Below are 16,613 nucleotides of genomic sequence, written 5' to 3' on the forward strand. Positions count from 1 at the left end.
ACGATTTAGATCTATCATAAAATACTTCAAAACTATAGTACAGAGAAATGGGGCTTAGTATGTTCAGTGCTTTTATATATATATATATATATATAGGTTATCACAAGGATACTCCAAGCGTATACCATTGTGTACTGTTTTTGTTGCAAAATTACATAGAAAATAGCATGTTGGTCCTTCGAGACGTGTCCTTGTGACGTAGGTTTATGCCGTGGCTGTGGCGAGCGTCGGTGTAGGCGGTGCGTGGAGTCCGGACCGAGAGGGCACGGAAGGTGCTCATGTGGTGGGACCCACTGGGCACGACCATTTAGCATTTAATAATGTATCAATGGTGGGCCCCTGCTACAGGCACACGCGCACGCAGAGTGTCTCTCTCTGCAGTTCTCGCTCCATACAGTCTTCCCTGCGAGTATTTTAGGAGAGAGAGAGGCTGGGAGTCAAAAACCCGCCTCAAAAGCATTGTCGGAACCGGTTTCACACACATATTTACAAAAAAGATACTCCTAACAAAGTTTTAAGTATCCCCTTGTGCGCGTCTTATTCTCTCCCCTCTCCTGGTACTGAAAGAGAAGCGCCCGCAGCTCCTCTAGAGAGAGAGAGAGAGAGAGAGAGAGAGAGAGAGAGCAAACAAGTGATTATGGCAATGCTGGTGTCTGGAGAGAGAGTGGTGGCGGTGGGTTTGGTTGCTTTCTTTTGGCAAGTGCAGCTGATAATGGCAGGTTGGTGTCTTCTTATTCTTCATTTAAAGGATCAAATAAACAACCCATTTTTTCCGATGTTTGTGATGCTCATTATCACATTGGTGCCTGCATAGCATTTGCTTTCTCATTTAACTATGGCATTTCTTCTTTTTGGTCTCTCCCATTGTGCTCCTGTAGGACAATACCCCTTTGTTTTTTCAGAGCCTCAAAATGGTATCTGCCCCTTGTTCTGTTCTGTTTTTCTTCTGTACTGGACTTTGAGACTGTTTTTTCCCCTATATGGAAGCTTTACATAAACCACCGATGTTAATTTCTTGTGGGTTTCATGTGATATTGCTCCTCTACATTTATTTGGTACCTCTTTGAAGACACACAACATAAAATCTTTGGTTATCTATTTAAAGTACAATAAAAGAAATACTTAACACCTAGGAATATTCTTGTTTCATGAACATGGTTTACCACTATGCATATAACCACTTTCTGGTTTACTTGCGACTAAGGTTTACTCAGGTTGAAATAATGGACACCCAAGAACGTGGTATCCTGATGGATAAATAGCACACACATACTTATGCCAAGTATTCAAGCATTTGTATCAATGTTTGATCAACTCCAATTATTGTTTCAAAAGCTTTTAGTGAAAATAATGAGTAGATGGGATAGGCAATGTTGCTTAGAATTGAAACTAGTAGTGTGAAACTCTGAATTTAGGCTTTGCTAATAATTCTGCAGGTTGTCCTCTTGACCTGAGTGGCTCCAACTTCCCAGCAGCAGCTTCGGCTTGTTCTAAACAAGACCGAGGAAACTGCTGCAGATACATTCATGCATTTGTTGCTGTTGCTGTAGCTCGGTATGCCAATATAACCGGCCGACTCGGGGTTCCTTCAGATATGGTTGATGTTTGCCTTACTTCTGTTTCAGAGACACTAGAACTCTATGGTGTACCATCCAATGCAACCAAATATTGCTATCTGGGGGTGAAAATTCCCGTTGATTATCAGTGTGATGGGCGAATAACAATCATGGAAATGCTTCTATCACCAAAATTTGAGGATGTCATCGTTAATTGTAACATGTCGCTTTCAAAAGTAGAAAATTGCAGGAGGTGTTTAAATGCCACTATCCCGTATCTTCACCATCTTGTAGGAGCTGAAGATAATGCGACTTTGAGCACTTGCAGAGATGCATCATTTGCTACACTTGCTAGTCAGAGTCGAAATGTGTCAACTTTTGACATTGCTAGCTGTTTCTTTGGTGTTCAAGGACTCAGTAATCAACCAGGTATCTTTACATTATCAACTATATGCTATTGAACATCTGCATGAAGGATGACATTTCCATTTATTGATTCTATTTCTTGCATTATTTGTTTACATCAGTCTATAATGGCATTTTTAATACTGCACATCAAGCAGAATGAATGGTTGATTGCAAACAAAAGCATATTTTGGATATTGCTGTGTTTTTAATTGTATTGCATCAAATATGAATTTCATGTGCAAACTATTTGAGTGACTATTATCTGATCGTTATCAAGTCTCCCACCATATTTCTTGGTTTTACTCCAAACATATATATATATATATATATATATATATATATATATATATATATATATATATATATTCCTCTGATCACCTGATTATTCTTCAATTTTTTTGTTTAAGTTTTGCTTCCTACCTGGTAATCGATTGTTCTTGGCAGAAACTAGTCTCGGCTACCCTGAATCTACAACTAGTGTGTGTTTTGATACTATCAGTCCTATATGTAGTTTAGGAATTGGGCTTCTATTAAGATTCTTCATGTACTTATAAATCTATTGAAGACTTGCTTGCTACCTGATAATCATTTGTTTTTGCTCCTAAAGTCACTTATTGGTTTATTGAGACAATATTTTGAATCCCTAGCATGTCAGTCTTAACCTAGCGTGACATCTTGGGCAGTTTCTCTGAAAGAAATGGAAAGTTTAATGAATATGATGTTTCTTGATATTTGCTGCAATACTTGAGGTTGTATTTCTCAATCTATAATTTTCATTCTGTCAAGGTGTGGATCAATCTGAAGATATTGATTTTACTATGCTGGATTTGATCCAATCAAATGTAACTAGCATCCTTAACCTCCTTATTGTCATCATGAAAAAAATTTATTGTTTCAATTCTTGCTTTTGAGAGACAAATTCCTAATCTATGCAATTTCTACTATTATGTTGTTTATCAACTTGTGGGGACGTAGTTGTTATTTCAACATTTGTTTCCTGAGAGGCACTTGTGTTCTTTATTTCTTTCTTTGGTGTATCGTAGTAATAGTATGGATACATGTAAAAAACCTTGATAAATAGCAACACATTCTAAAATCCTGGTTAATACTGAATATATAGGCTGTATATGTGTAAAATTTGCATAGTATTTTGCCTAAGTTCACGATCTATGTGGCTTGGATCATGGAATTTCCCCATTATCTGGCAATTTTCATTTGAAATGGCAGAAAAACTGGGATTCATGATAGACACTACTTTCTGGTGTAGTAAAAATCTTTTATTTTTGTTTTTCATGTATTATTATTCATTTTTTTAGTTTTATTTTTCTTAGTTTCAGTGAAGTTCTTTTCTTTGAACTTGTTTACTTTTATTTTCCCCTTTGTTTGCATGTGGTCAGGGTTTAGGTTTGGATCCTATTGGGCTTGATTTATATCAAGACTGTGCCCCCTTTGGACTCACAACCCTTGTCTACACTCCTACAGCCAAAGCACTCATCATTGCATCATGTAATGACCCTCCAGTTCACATTGAAACATTTCCTTATTACCACAGTAAAAACAGAAAGGAGAGTCAAAAAAGAACTATACAGGTTTCTATCTGCCTGGAAGTGCAGATTCGTCTTTGTCAAAACTTCTGAGCTTACCCAACATAACCACAAAGTACCTCTTCTGCCAGCCTCTATTCCTGATTTCTCCAAGAAAAGACAGCCAAAACACAAGGAATGAGTGAATTTATCAGACAAACCAAAAGTACTCTCAATACATGGCTCAAATGGTCCTCAGACTCAATGTTCCCACTCCCCTATCAAAACTGACCTGGATAATCACAAGTAAAACCCCTCAATCAAGCCAAGATTCATCAAATTTCAAATTAGGGAGAAATTTCTCTAATCAATCAAAAGCCCTTTGAAAATACCAAATTCATCCGTTTGGGAGCCATATCCAAGATGGTGATGATGATTCACTGAATTCCCTCCCTCCCTCCCCCACCTCCCCGCTTTTGGTAGCCTGGATTTGGGAGATGGGATTGGGAATTAGTGAATGGTCTAGGATAAGTGATGGACGGATTTCAACAAATGCAAGATAATGTGACACATGCATACAAAACAAGCACATGTTTCTTTGACCTTGAACTACATGATGAGATGGCCAGTAATGGATACTGAATCATGTTGCTTACATGGATATGCTTCTACCATCTAATTATGCATTACCATGCAGTTGATGGTGGCATCCTCAAAGAAAATGTTCAGAAGTACTGTTATCTTGTTTCTCAACTGCACAGTGCACCGTCATCAACTAAACAATAGCAACTGGTACTGAATCATTTTTCTTTGCCTGCATAGTAGCCAAACTCGCCCTCGGCAATTCTTATGGAAGAGTTCCCATTGGCAAATCGTGATTAATTGGCCAAAGAATTGGTTAAACTCGCTATTTAAAATCCTTGGCAAAGCATGATTATTCTGCAAAAAGATCATTATTTATGTTTTTAAATCAAAAGTGAAAATTAAAAGGATAAATTCTTATAAAAAAATTTAAAAATTTGGTGTCAGATCTCTTTTGAGCTACCACCTATTTTTCACATCTATTGTGAAGTAGGAACCCAAACAAGGTGCATTCATAACTTAAAAACATTGTCCTCTAGAAAAAAACTAAAATGCTCCCCATTGCTCCTTCGAATAAGAAATCACACATTAAAAGATTTTATACTCTTCATATGTTATTACTAGTTAGACCAGCCCAATAAGCACAAATTGTTAACATCTCAAGAACACTACCAATATATGAGCTATTGGTCACAAAATTGCATAATGTGAAAAGCTCCAATTCTTTGCCTATCCTACCATCCAAAAGGGTCACATATCGTACTAGAAGGATTCAAGCATTGCCCACATTCTGATCTGATCAGAAAATGTAGCCGTCTTCAGGGCTATAAATCAGGTTGGGGATAAGAATTGCCAAATTACAGAAAAACTCTTCATAACACTGAATAAGCAGAACAAATCAATGTTGTCCGTATCGTAGCATATCTTACGATATGCTATGATACATATCATTACTTTTTAGAAAAATGATATGACGTATCATGCAACACGGGCCTATATCATTGTTAAATTATGTACCTTATCACCTAATGTAATATATATATATTTTATATATATAAGGTAATACATATACATATATTAATATATATGTATATGTATCTACTTATTATATATATAAAATATATATATTTCTTCTTATTTAGTCGTAGGGGTAGTTTTGTCTTTTCCTCCATTTTACGCACATTCACTTTTTGAATGTGTTCGTAATTTCTTTTTAGTTTTTCTTTTTCTTTATTTTTCTTTTTATTTTTTGTACTTAAAGGAACCTTGGGGGGCCCACTCAAATAGACGTTGGGCCCCTCCAATGGTCACATTTGTGACCGTTGGAGGGGCTCCAACGTCTATGAGTGGAGCCCCTCCAAGGCTCCTTTTTGTGTGGTTATAAATAGGGGCTCTCCCCTTGTATTCTCTTATGGCTTTGAGTCAAAGCCCAAGTTCTCAATAAATCGATTCCATTGTTTTTATGCCTTTGTGCATTTGTGAGTTATTTGTGGGTTGTGCTTTTTGTGCACAAGTGTTCTAAAGTGTTCTTATTGTGCTTTCGTGGTGGGTTTAATATCAAGAATATTAAGGTCTTGATATTAGTATCTTATTGAAGATACTTTCACATGGTATCAGAGCCTCGTTGGAAGAAAGAGGATCGTGCATCTCGTCTCTTGTGAAGCACCTCGAAAAACGTGCCCTCAAGCTAGTGAAGTTTTTGAGTGAAGCATTTACTTCGGGCAATATTTTAGAAGCAACTTTTGTCAAGAAAAGGTTGAAAATCCGTTAAGGTACGCATTATTTTCCATCTTCTCTTCTCTCTAATGGGTGAAAAAGACTCCCATTTCTCCCTTGGGTTTAAACTTAGTGGTTCGAACTACCATGTTTGGGCCGGCAATATGGAAGCCCATATCAAAGGGAAAGGCCTTTGGGGTTACGTTCAAGGCTCCATATCGGAACCCGAACCCAAGCTTTCTATTATAGAGAAAGGGGAAATTAAGATTCTTGAAGGAGAAGATAGACAAAAGCCCTTAGAAGAATATTTCAAAAGGCATGATGAGTGGGAAATGAAGAACTTCAAAATATTGTCTTGGATCTTTTCGTCCGTAGAAACCAAGATCAATGCCAACATCATTAAGTTTAAAAGGGCCTCCGAAGCTTGGTTATACCTTGAAAAAATGTATACGTCAAGGGACTTGTCTCACAAATACTATCTACAAAAGAAAGCCTTGACTCTTCAACAAAATGATTTATCTATTCGGGAATATTTTGCCGAATTGTCATCTATTTGGGACGAGCTTGCCATGCTCGAACCAAAATGGAGCGGAGAAGCTATTGAATTAAGGCACAAACAACTAGAGGAAGATCGGTTTTTCAACTTCTTAAATGGTCTTAGACCCGAATTTGAGCAAATTCGGTCCTCTCTTCTATCGGCTTTCACCTCCCCATCTATTGAAGATGTCATCACCAAGCTAAGTGGTGAGGAAACACGTATGGGAATTAGTAAAAATAACCCAAGCATCCTTGCTACACCTTCTCAAAATGACTATGAAGTGGTTAATGCCGTGTTAAGACCCGAAAATAATTTGAAGACCTACAAACCGCCCCATTTCAAAAATCAAGGGCAAAATGATCGATATGGCAAGAGAGATTATAGCAAACTGACTTGCCATTTTTGTAAAGAACCGGGACATATCAAACCCAATTGTCCCAAATGGAAGAAATTTCTTGCCGCGGCTTTAGCATCTCAATCGGAGGAACGGCCTTCAACTTCAAATGAACCTCTTTCGCTTCATCAAATTGTAGATGCTCTTCAACCTCTTCTCAAAGGAGGCATTTCTGGAGCCGCTATGTCATCCTCTTCCTCTCTTGGTAAGACATCTTGGTTACTTGATTCCGGTGCTTCGTTTCATATGACTCCAAGCCATTGTTTTCTTTCTGATTATTCTAAAAATTGTCTTCCATCTTTTGTCTCAACGGCGGATGGAACCCCTCTTGAAATTAAAGGAATGGGCAATTTTGAAAAACAAGACTTCTTTATCCCAAAAATTCGTCTTATACCAAAACTGAACTTAAATTTACTTTCCGTTTCTCAACTCTCGGACTGTGGTTGCGATATAAAATTTCTTCTAATAAATGTTGGATACAGGATCGCCAGTCCGGGAAATTGATTGGGGAAGGCTCTAAGAGAGGAGACATCTACTATGTTGATTTTCTTAAAATTCCCAAGAATCAATTTTGTAATGTTGCTCAAAACAAAGATATTCATGTATGGCATAAGAGATTGGGTCATCCCAACATTGTTAAAATCTCTTATTTGCCTTTTATTAAGCATCTTTGTAATGAAAATTTTGTTTGTAATGAGTGTATTCTTGGAAAAATGAGAAGTCTTCCTTTTCCTCAAAGATCCATGTTTACAACAAAACCTTTTGAAATTATTCACTCCGATGTATGGGGTCCGGCTCCGGTGATATCCAAGAGAGGTTTCTCTTACTATGTTATCTTTGTGGACGATTTCACTAGGTTTAGTTGGATATATTTTCTTAAACATAAACATGAAGTTTTTTCAACTTTTAAAACATTTCATATGATGGTTTTAAATCAATTCAATGAAAATTTTAAAATTTTTAGAACCGATTCGGGTGGTGAATACCTTTCCAATGAATTCAAAAGCTATCTTGAAAACTATGAAATTCTCCATCAAAAGTCTTGTCCTAAAACCCCCCAACAAAATGGGTTGGCTGAACGAAAACATAGGCATATTATTGAAACCACACGAACTTTGCTCATTTCCCAAAATATGCCGAAAAAACTTTGGGCGGAGGCCGCTCTTACTTCTGTCTATCTCATAAATAGACTTCCATCTAAAAACTTGAACAAGATTTCCCCATTTGAAAAATTATATGAAAAAGAACCTGATTATAGCAGGTTAAGAGTTTTTGGATGTAAATGTTTTGTCCTTACTGATAAAAATGACAAACTCTCTCCTAAGGCCATTCCTTGTGCCTTTCTTGGTTATTCTGAAACTCATAAAGGTTTTCGCTGTTATGATGTTAAGAGTGATAAACTATATGTTTCCAGAAATGTAAGTTTTTTGGAAAATGTTAGTGGTTTCGAAAAACTTGAAACCAATGACGAGAATATAGACTATTCTTTTCTGTTTGATTTATTAACTGAAGATGATGATACTAGTGATGATGAAACAAATCAAAATGACTTGAATAATAATGAAACTCATTCTGATCAACATATCAATGAAGAACATAGAGATCCTATAACCTACTCTCATAGAGATAGGAATACTTTTAGAAGTGCTCTCGAAAGATATGATAGTGAGTCTACCCCTTCAAGTGAAGGAAATCTTCGTAGGACCGAAAGATCAAGAAGACCTCCTTCTAGGTTTATCTCATATGAGTCCTTTTCACCAAAATATAGAGCCTGTCTAAGCGCCATTCACTCATACATAGAACCTAGGGATTTCGAGGAAGCACGAAAATGCTCGGAATGGATAGTCGCTATGAATAATGAACTTGAAGCCCTAAAGAAAGCAAAGACCTGGGAGTTTCAAGACCTTCCTAAAGATAAGAAAGCTATAGGGTGTAGATGGGTTTTTAAAGTCAAAATTAAGAGTGATGGGTCTCTTGAGAGATATAAGGCCCGCTTAGTTGCAAAAGGATATGGTCAAAAATATGGGATTGATTATGAGAAGACTTTTGCCCCCGTTGCTCGGATGGTCACCGTCCGATGTCTTATAACCGTTGCTTCAATCAATAAATGGAACATCTATCAGATGGATGTTAAAAATGCATTTTTAAACGGAGATTTAAACGAAGAAGTATATATGGATGCTCCTCCTGGAATGGAGTATCCTAAAGGGAAAGTGCTTCGTCTTCGGAAAGCACTTTATGGTTTGAAACAAGCTCCCAAGGCTTGGTATGATAGGTTTAACTCCGTTATGTTAGAAAATAATTTCTCATCCTGCTTTACTGATACTGCTTTGTTTGTTAGAAAATCTAATGCATGGATTGTTATTCTACTACTTTATGTGGATGACATGCTTATAACTGGGAGCGATTCTAAAGGGATTAAAAGCATAAAATCCATTTTAAAGGATAAGTTTGAAATGTCTGACTTAGGCTTCTTAACTTACTTTTTGGGAATTGAGGTAGCTTACTCTCATAGAGGATAGTTTTTGTCTCAAACTAAGCTTGCATCTGAGATTATTGACAGGTCAGGTATTACAGATGATAAAATTTGTGAAACTCCTGCTATAGTAGGAGCTAAAATGAAGATTGATGATGGTGTTTCTCTCTCTGATCCTACTCCGTACAGGCAATTAGTAGGATCGTTGATGTACCTAAGTATCATCAGACTAGATATCTCACATGCGGTGCATACGGCAAGTCAGTTTCAGCATGCACCAACTTCTGTTCACATGGGTGCTATCTTACGTGTCGTAAGATACCTAAAGCACACTATTAATAAGGGAGTTTTTCTGTCTTCTTCTTCTGAGTTGAGATTAATTGCTTATACTGACTCTCATTGGGGAGGTGACCCAAATAACCGTCACTCTACCACCGGTTTTTGTGTATTCTTAGGAGACTCATTAATCTCATGGAGATGTAAGAAGCAGCAAAAGGTGTCTCTATCCTCAACTGAAGCAGAATATCGTGCCATGGCGACTACTACCATGGAAATCGTTTGGATTCATCAGTTGTTGGAAGACATGGGGATCACTATTGAAGGGCCTACCAAGCTTTGCTGTGACAACAAAAGTGCAATTTATATTGCTAAAAATCACACCTTTCATGAGCGGACCAAACACATAGAGATGGATTGTCACTACGTTCGGGAGGCGTACCTCAAAGGAATCATTGACCTTCCATATGTCACGTCCGAATATCAATTGACGGATTTCTTCACCAAAGCCTTGTGTGCTCCGCGTTTCAACTTTCTTCTTAGCAAACTCTCGGTCATCCTGCCCTAAGTTTGAGGGGGGGTGTTAAATTATGTACCTTATCACCTAATGTAATATATATATTTTATATATATAAGGTAATACATATACATATATTAATATATGTGTATATGTATCTACTTATTATATATATAAAATATATATATTTCTTCTTATTTAGTCGTAGGGGTAGTTTTGTCTTTTCCTCCATTTTACGCACATTCACTTTTTGAATGTATTTGTAATTTCTTTTTAGTTTTTCTTTTTCTTTATTTTTCTTTTTATTTTTTGTACTTAAAGGAACCTTGGGGGGCCCACTCAAATAGACGTTGGGCCCCTCCAACGGTCACATTTGTGACCGTTGGAGGGGCTCCAACGTCTATGAGTGGAGCCCCTCCAAGGCTCCTTTTTGTGTGGTTATAAATAGGGGCTCTCCCCTTGTATTCTCTTATGGCTTTGAGTCAAAGCCCAAGTTCTCAATAAATCGATTCCATTGTTTTTATGCCTTTGTGCATTTGTGAGTTATTTGTGGGTTGTGCTTTTTGTGCACAAGTGTTCTAAAGTGTTCTTATTGTGCTTTCGTGGTGGGTTTAATATCAAGAATATTAAGGTCTTGATATTAGTATCTTATTGAAGATACTTTCACAATCATACCGTATCATACGATACACCTTCAACGCACTTTAAAAAGGCTTGAATCATAATTTTTTCTTTTTGGATTTTAAAGACCTCTCGAGGGTCGATTCCCTTATTTGTGTAGAGGTTATTAGAGAGGTATCCACACACTCTAGGAGCCATGAGAGCTATGTCACTCAGACTCGACTCCAAGGTCGACGCACCCGCATCGACACGCACCGACACGGGTGCGGCTCAGACTCGGTCAACCCGACTCTGGGTGCGGTCAATGCACCCACAATCATTTTGGTCCATTTTTTGATTTTTTTTTTATTTTCTGGGCTACAGAATTAAAAAAAATTTCTTGGGGGGGGGGGGGCGGCCCCCCCTGGACGCCCGCCCACTGACCGTGCAGCGGGGCCCGCGCCGGGGGAACCCCCCCTCCTCCTGTAAGGAAAAAAACCCTGAATCAAGCTTCACAACTCATCATCTGTCTCCTAATGGGCACAACTTTGACCGAGTCTTATATATATATATATATATATAGCCGAGTCCCCGTGTCCAAAATTTTTGAAATTGCACCGCACTCGTGTCGCACCTGCACCCATGTGACATAACATGAGAGTCATTTGGAGGCTGATCCGTGTGCAAAGGAGAGGGCTTTTGCGATTTCATCAAGAGTGCATTTCCACTCAAGGAAGTGGGTTAAGGTAAAAAAAACCTTATTCTTTGCTTCTTATTGAGTTTTTTTGGGAGAAGATGACATCAAATGATCCGGCATGATAATGGGGCACTCGAGTAATGAGTGAAAACCGATTTTATGGTTGCATTTTGTGCATTTCATCATTGTTTCATGTGTTATGATATTTTAGATTTTTTGCTACTTTTTAATGATTTTTTTTAAATTTTTATTATGATTTTAAGATTTACGAATTTTACGATATGATACAATACTATCTTATTTTGGGCCCGACTGATATGGGTTACCATATGATACTTACAACCTTGGAACAAATAACTCTCACATCTACCTCGTTTGAAGATACCCTTCTGCACAAATGATTACTTATTTCTTCCAACTCATGCAAAAAGTAGAAAATACACAATTTTGTGAAGAAAAATGAGAAGACGCTCAAGAAAACCCTTTCCAATAGATAAATAAATCACTGATTAAATGTTGTTGACCAGTGTTTCTTTGCTCAAATAAATTTTGGACTCACTTCTTTACTTCATTGAGTAACCACAGCAAAATTTTGTGAAAAAAAAAATGATGGAAGATGACAAACATGTATCTGAAACAAGAGTTACCAGAAGCGCCTAGGTAAAAGGGAAAGTGCGCTTCGGAAGCGCGAAACGTCGCGCTTTCGAAGCGTGAGGGGAAGCGTCCTCCTTTGTTGGGAAGCATGCTTCCCTTTTATGGGAAGCGCGCTTCCCCCACGCTTCCCCATTTTTTCCATTTTTTTCGCTTCCCCCTCGCTTCCGGTTCGCTTCCTAGGTTGCTTCCGGTTCACTTCCTAGGTCGCTTCCGAGACGGTTTGGAATTTTCTTCTAAGTAGTCCCACGCTTCCTCGCTTCCTAAATTTTTGAAAGTGCCTCGCTTCCCGCTCTCGTTTCTCGTATCGCTTCCCGCTCCCGCTTCCTCGACTGGTAACTCCATCTGAAACTGTCAAAATAGTTGAGGAGCAAGAGAACCTCACTTGCAGTGGTAAAAGCTAAGGCTTTCCTTAGAAGTATCGGTGGAACCATGAAAAAGCTTTGAAATATGCCATTAGAAATGACATTTTCAGCATTAAAGATCAAGAATCACCTGCCAAAATGCTTCGTAAAGAAATAAATCAAGGAAGAATAAAAAGCACATCAATATTTTTTTGTGGAGATGAAATTTTCCAAAAAAGGCACATACTGAGATGAAAATATTTGGGAAAAAACGATCCTTTTTGCACATCCAATTAAAAGATTAGGAAAAACCCCCAAAAACTTATTTTTAGGCATTTTCTTATCATCTCTTAGGATTTCTTACCTTTTTTCCGGAGAAAGTTACCATTTTTTAGGTGAATGGGGAAAAATCATGATTTTTCATTGCTTGATTTATTGTCGAGGTGTCCCTCTAGCATTTTCGGTGTAAAATTGGCGAGTTTCAATCGGATGCTTCTTCACTCATGATTCTTCGGTGATTTGAGCAAGGAATCGGCGAGGACAGCTACGCTGTTCGCCTGATACCATAAATGCTCATCTTATTTATGGGGCATGGCCATGACTTTGCTTTCTTGAGTTATATTGTTGTATAACATACACAAACTCTTCAATTGTTCTTCTTGAGCTCACACATTGAGCATTAAGAACTGGGATGATTGAATATCTTTACTTTCTGGATAATTTTTATGCTTGTTTATCCTTTATTGGATGGTGTAGGACCGATTTCTTTATGACAGTGCCTCTATGGTTTCATTCTGTCATGAACAGTTTTGAAACTTACTCTGTAACACTATCTTTGGCATTGGATATATTGGGCTCTCATAACAAATATGATCTTGGAAATCTCAAATATTAATCTAGTGTTGACAGCAGTCACACTCATAATTTCATCTTCATGGCTTTGCTTCATGCAAAGAACTGAAGCTAACTTTAAACAAGCATTTTAACCAGTGGTTTATACAAAAAAACTATCCAATTAGAAATCTTAAATAATTTGTTTATTGTTGATTGCAAGTCATACCTGTCAGAATTTATTGTGAACTCATTGTCTCTGCAGTGGTGTCTGGGATACCTCCAAAGGTGTTCACACCTGAGTCTTCTCCAAGTTCACCCATAATTTCCCCTGTTCCTAATCGTCAACCAGTCTACATTCCAAAGAAAGAGCAACACCATCCATATCGCCTCACATTAGTGCCAGGTATTGGCATTGCTGTTACAGGGATGGCTATTCTGTTATTGATCATCCTGATACTTCTTATACATAGAAAAAACAGAGAACTTAAGGGATCTGCTAGCACTAGTACTAGCTCATGGAAAGATTTTCGTCCTCACTGGAAACTTCCAAAATGTCAGGAAGGTGTGTTTTTTGTTTTGGTTGAGATTATTTTGTTTGAGATTCGTACAGGAAACAACAGTCTTATTGATAACACTAATGCAGGTTCTTCCTCAATGTTCCGAAGGTTCAGCTACAAAGAGACGAAGAAGGCAACAAACAATTTCAGTACCATCATAGGGAAAGGGGGATTTGGAACTGTCTATAAAGCTCAGTTTGAGAATGGTTTCATTGCAGCCGTGAAAAGGATGAATAAAATCTCAGAGCAAGGAGAGGATGAATTTTGCAGAGAGATGGAACTTCTAGGCAGGCTACATCATCGTCATCTTGTTGCTCTTAGAGGTTTCTGTGTTGAGCAAAATGAGAGGTGATTTTTCTGACTTTAGCATTGAGTCTCATGCATCAAATTCTCTTTTCTTATTAACATAATTAGTTTGGTATGACTACAAACAGGTTCTTGATGTATGAATATATGCAAAATGGAAGCCTGAAGGATCATCTTCATTGTAATGTTTTAAACTTTCTTTCTTGTGTGTCAGGAGTCTTATTTCTTGAAATATGGCTAATTCACAGTAGCGTTTCACTTTTGTACAATGCAGCCCCTGGAAAAACTCCACTAAGCTGGAAGGCAAGAGTCCAGATTGCCATAGATGTAGCCAATGCTCTGGTAATATATGGTATTCTATTTTATATTTCATCTAATTAAGTTATGCTTATAGAAATATGTCTTTTTGAGTCTAGCCAGAAGCCAGCGAACAGACACCATGCTTGTGCTTTTGGCTGGAAGTTGGCATGACATTATATCATGAAGCAGACCACTAAGTTCTTCTACTGAAAATCAATTCCCTTTCTAATGACATTTGTTTCACATCTTTTATCCTGGCAGGAGTACCTTCATTTCTACTGTGATCCTCCTCTTTGTCATAGAGACATAAAGTCTAGCAATATTCTGCTGGATGAGAACTTTGTTGCAAAAGTAAACATCTTCCCCATTGTTTCTTTCACCTTGTGGAAACATATCTGCAAGCATTAAATGCCCTTTATAAGAGATGACAACTACATAGGAAAGAGATAATTTAACATTTCAGTTTCATGTAAATATGGCAGGTCTACAAGTGCTTTTACTGCATTATGTCTGAACAATTGCAAATATAATTTTCATGAATCATATTAATTTCTGTATTAAGCTTGCTGCATGGAACTTTATATATTTTTTATACAAGCAATTGATTGTCAAACTTCCAGAAATTGTAAGATAAATGTGTAACATGCACAGGTTGCAGACTTTGGCCTTGCGCATGCTGCAAGGATTGGTGCAGTCAGCTTCGAACCAGTAAACACTGATATAAGAGGAACTCCAGGTATGTAGTACTAGTCCCATGTAAGAAGAATTTGAGGTCGACTGGAGATGTGTCAATTTAGTGAATTACCTGGAGTCTGAATCAAGTATTCATCAAAAGTGCTGGGGTCAAATGGAGCAAATTGCATAGTAATGATGTTTTGTTTGTTGGTTGGGTCTGTTCAAATAAACACAAAATGCCAAGGTGCCTTCCAACTTGCTGTTATTTCTGTTCTCATGTTAAACTGGCTTTATTTTGCAGGTTACATGGATCCTGAATATGTTGTGACACAGGAACTTACAGAGAAGAGTGATATATACAGCTATGGTGTGTTGTTGCTGGAATTGGTCACAGCTAGGAAAGCAATACAAGAGAGCAGGAACCTGGTGAAGTGGTCTAGGAAATTTATGACATCAGCATCGAGCCTACCTGAGATGGTTGATCCAGTAATTTCTGATGCATATGACTTTGAACAACTTCAAACTATAGTAAGAGTTGTGAAATGGTGCACTAAAAGAGAAGGAAGATCCAGGCCATCAATCAAGCAGGTTCTTAGGTTGCTCCAAGAGAATCTGGATCCTGTACGTGGAAGTCTGTTTCATGTTGCAGAAGATGAAGATGGGGTGGAAGAAGGCACGAGGGGTAAAGGGAAATTTCAAAGGAACAGTGATGTGATAAGTCAAAACGGTGATGCACGGTACTTACAGTCATCCTCCAGTACATCCAGGTCGTATTGTAGTAGAAGCCTTTTACTTGACACAGGTTCACCTCCATCTCCAACCGGTCTATCAGTATGAAAGTATGAGAGATGGACAATTCTCTTCTTTATCTTCATCTGGCAGCTGTGGCCTCTGCATTGGTCCTGAATTCCAAGAGTTGCATTTATGGGCTGGGCAATCAACTCAGGCATAGGTATTTTATTTTTGTTGAATATGTTGGTCCCTCTTAATTGAGCTGCAGCAGCCTTGTTCTCAAAGGTGTCATTGATCACAAAGTTATTATTTCTATAAATGAATCTTGTTCTTGTCTAGATATAGCGTGCATGCGTGCTTTTGTCCATCTCTGTCTGTATTGTGTAGGTGTGGCAACAACGAAGTTCCACAAATAGTGAAAAATGTGAGTTGTACAATTTTTATATTTTGTCAATAACAATATATATAAACCAGTATAAAGTATAATCTCTTCTTTCCAAGCATCATGATAGCTAAATCTAGCAATGAAGACTAAATTGAAAGTAAAATTTTGGTGTCTTCTTATTTGCAGAATTTTAGATTAAATACAAATAGAAAAATTAACCAATGTCTAACTAGTGTGTGAAATATCCACAAAATTTTTGAATAAATAACATGAATTTCTTGTTTCAACGAATTTTGTTATATATTTACTCACAATTATGAAGGAAAAAAGGAGTTAAGGGCAAAATCATAATTTTATCAATCTATTTTTAGAAATTTAAACATTGGGTTGTATTCATATCAAAATTCTAAGAAAAATGGTATTGATTTTATGAAAATCGGAGTTACAACGCATTCAAAGCACTCCCAACAAGTTTTAAGTGTGTAATGATAATTTTTACTAAATTTCGATGACCAATATGATGTGAGGGTCATAGTCTATCAACCC

At 37.5% G+C, this 16,613-nt stretch overlaps 1 protein-coding gene across 1 annotated transcript; it reads left to right on the forward strand.

Annotated features, from left to right (window-relative positions):
• The first annotated feature begins 637 nt into the window (after positions 1-637).
• On the forward strand, positions 638-15,787 carry LOC149847258 (putative receptor-like protein kinase At1g49730). Its single transcript, XM_089993780.1, has 9 exons — positions 638-719; positions 1,416-1,985; positions 13,375-13,674; positions 13,756-14,017; positions 14,104-14,156; positions 14,250-14,317; positions 14,537-14,626; positions 14,927-15,011; positions 15,252-15,787. Exons 1-9 carry the CDS (start codon positions 638-640, stop codon positions 15,785-15,787), a joined length of 2,046 nt encoding a protein of 681 aa, XP_089849906.1.
• Positions 15,788-16,613: the final 826 nt, after the last annotated feature.

Source organism: Nuphar pumila, chromosome 2 (genome assembly GCF_984573655.1).
Source record: "Nuphar pumila chromosome 2, dmNupPumi1.hap1.1, whole genome shotgun sequence".
NCBI classification, from domain to species: Eukaryota; Viridiplantae; Streptophyta; class Magnoliopsida; order Nymphaeales; family Nymphaeaceae; genus Nuphar; species Nuphar pumila.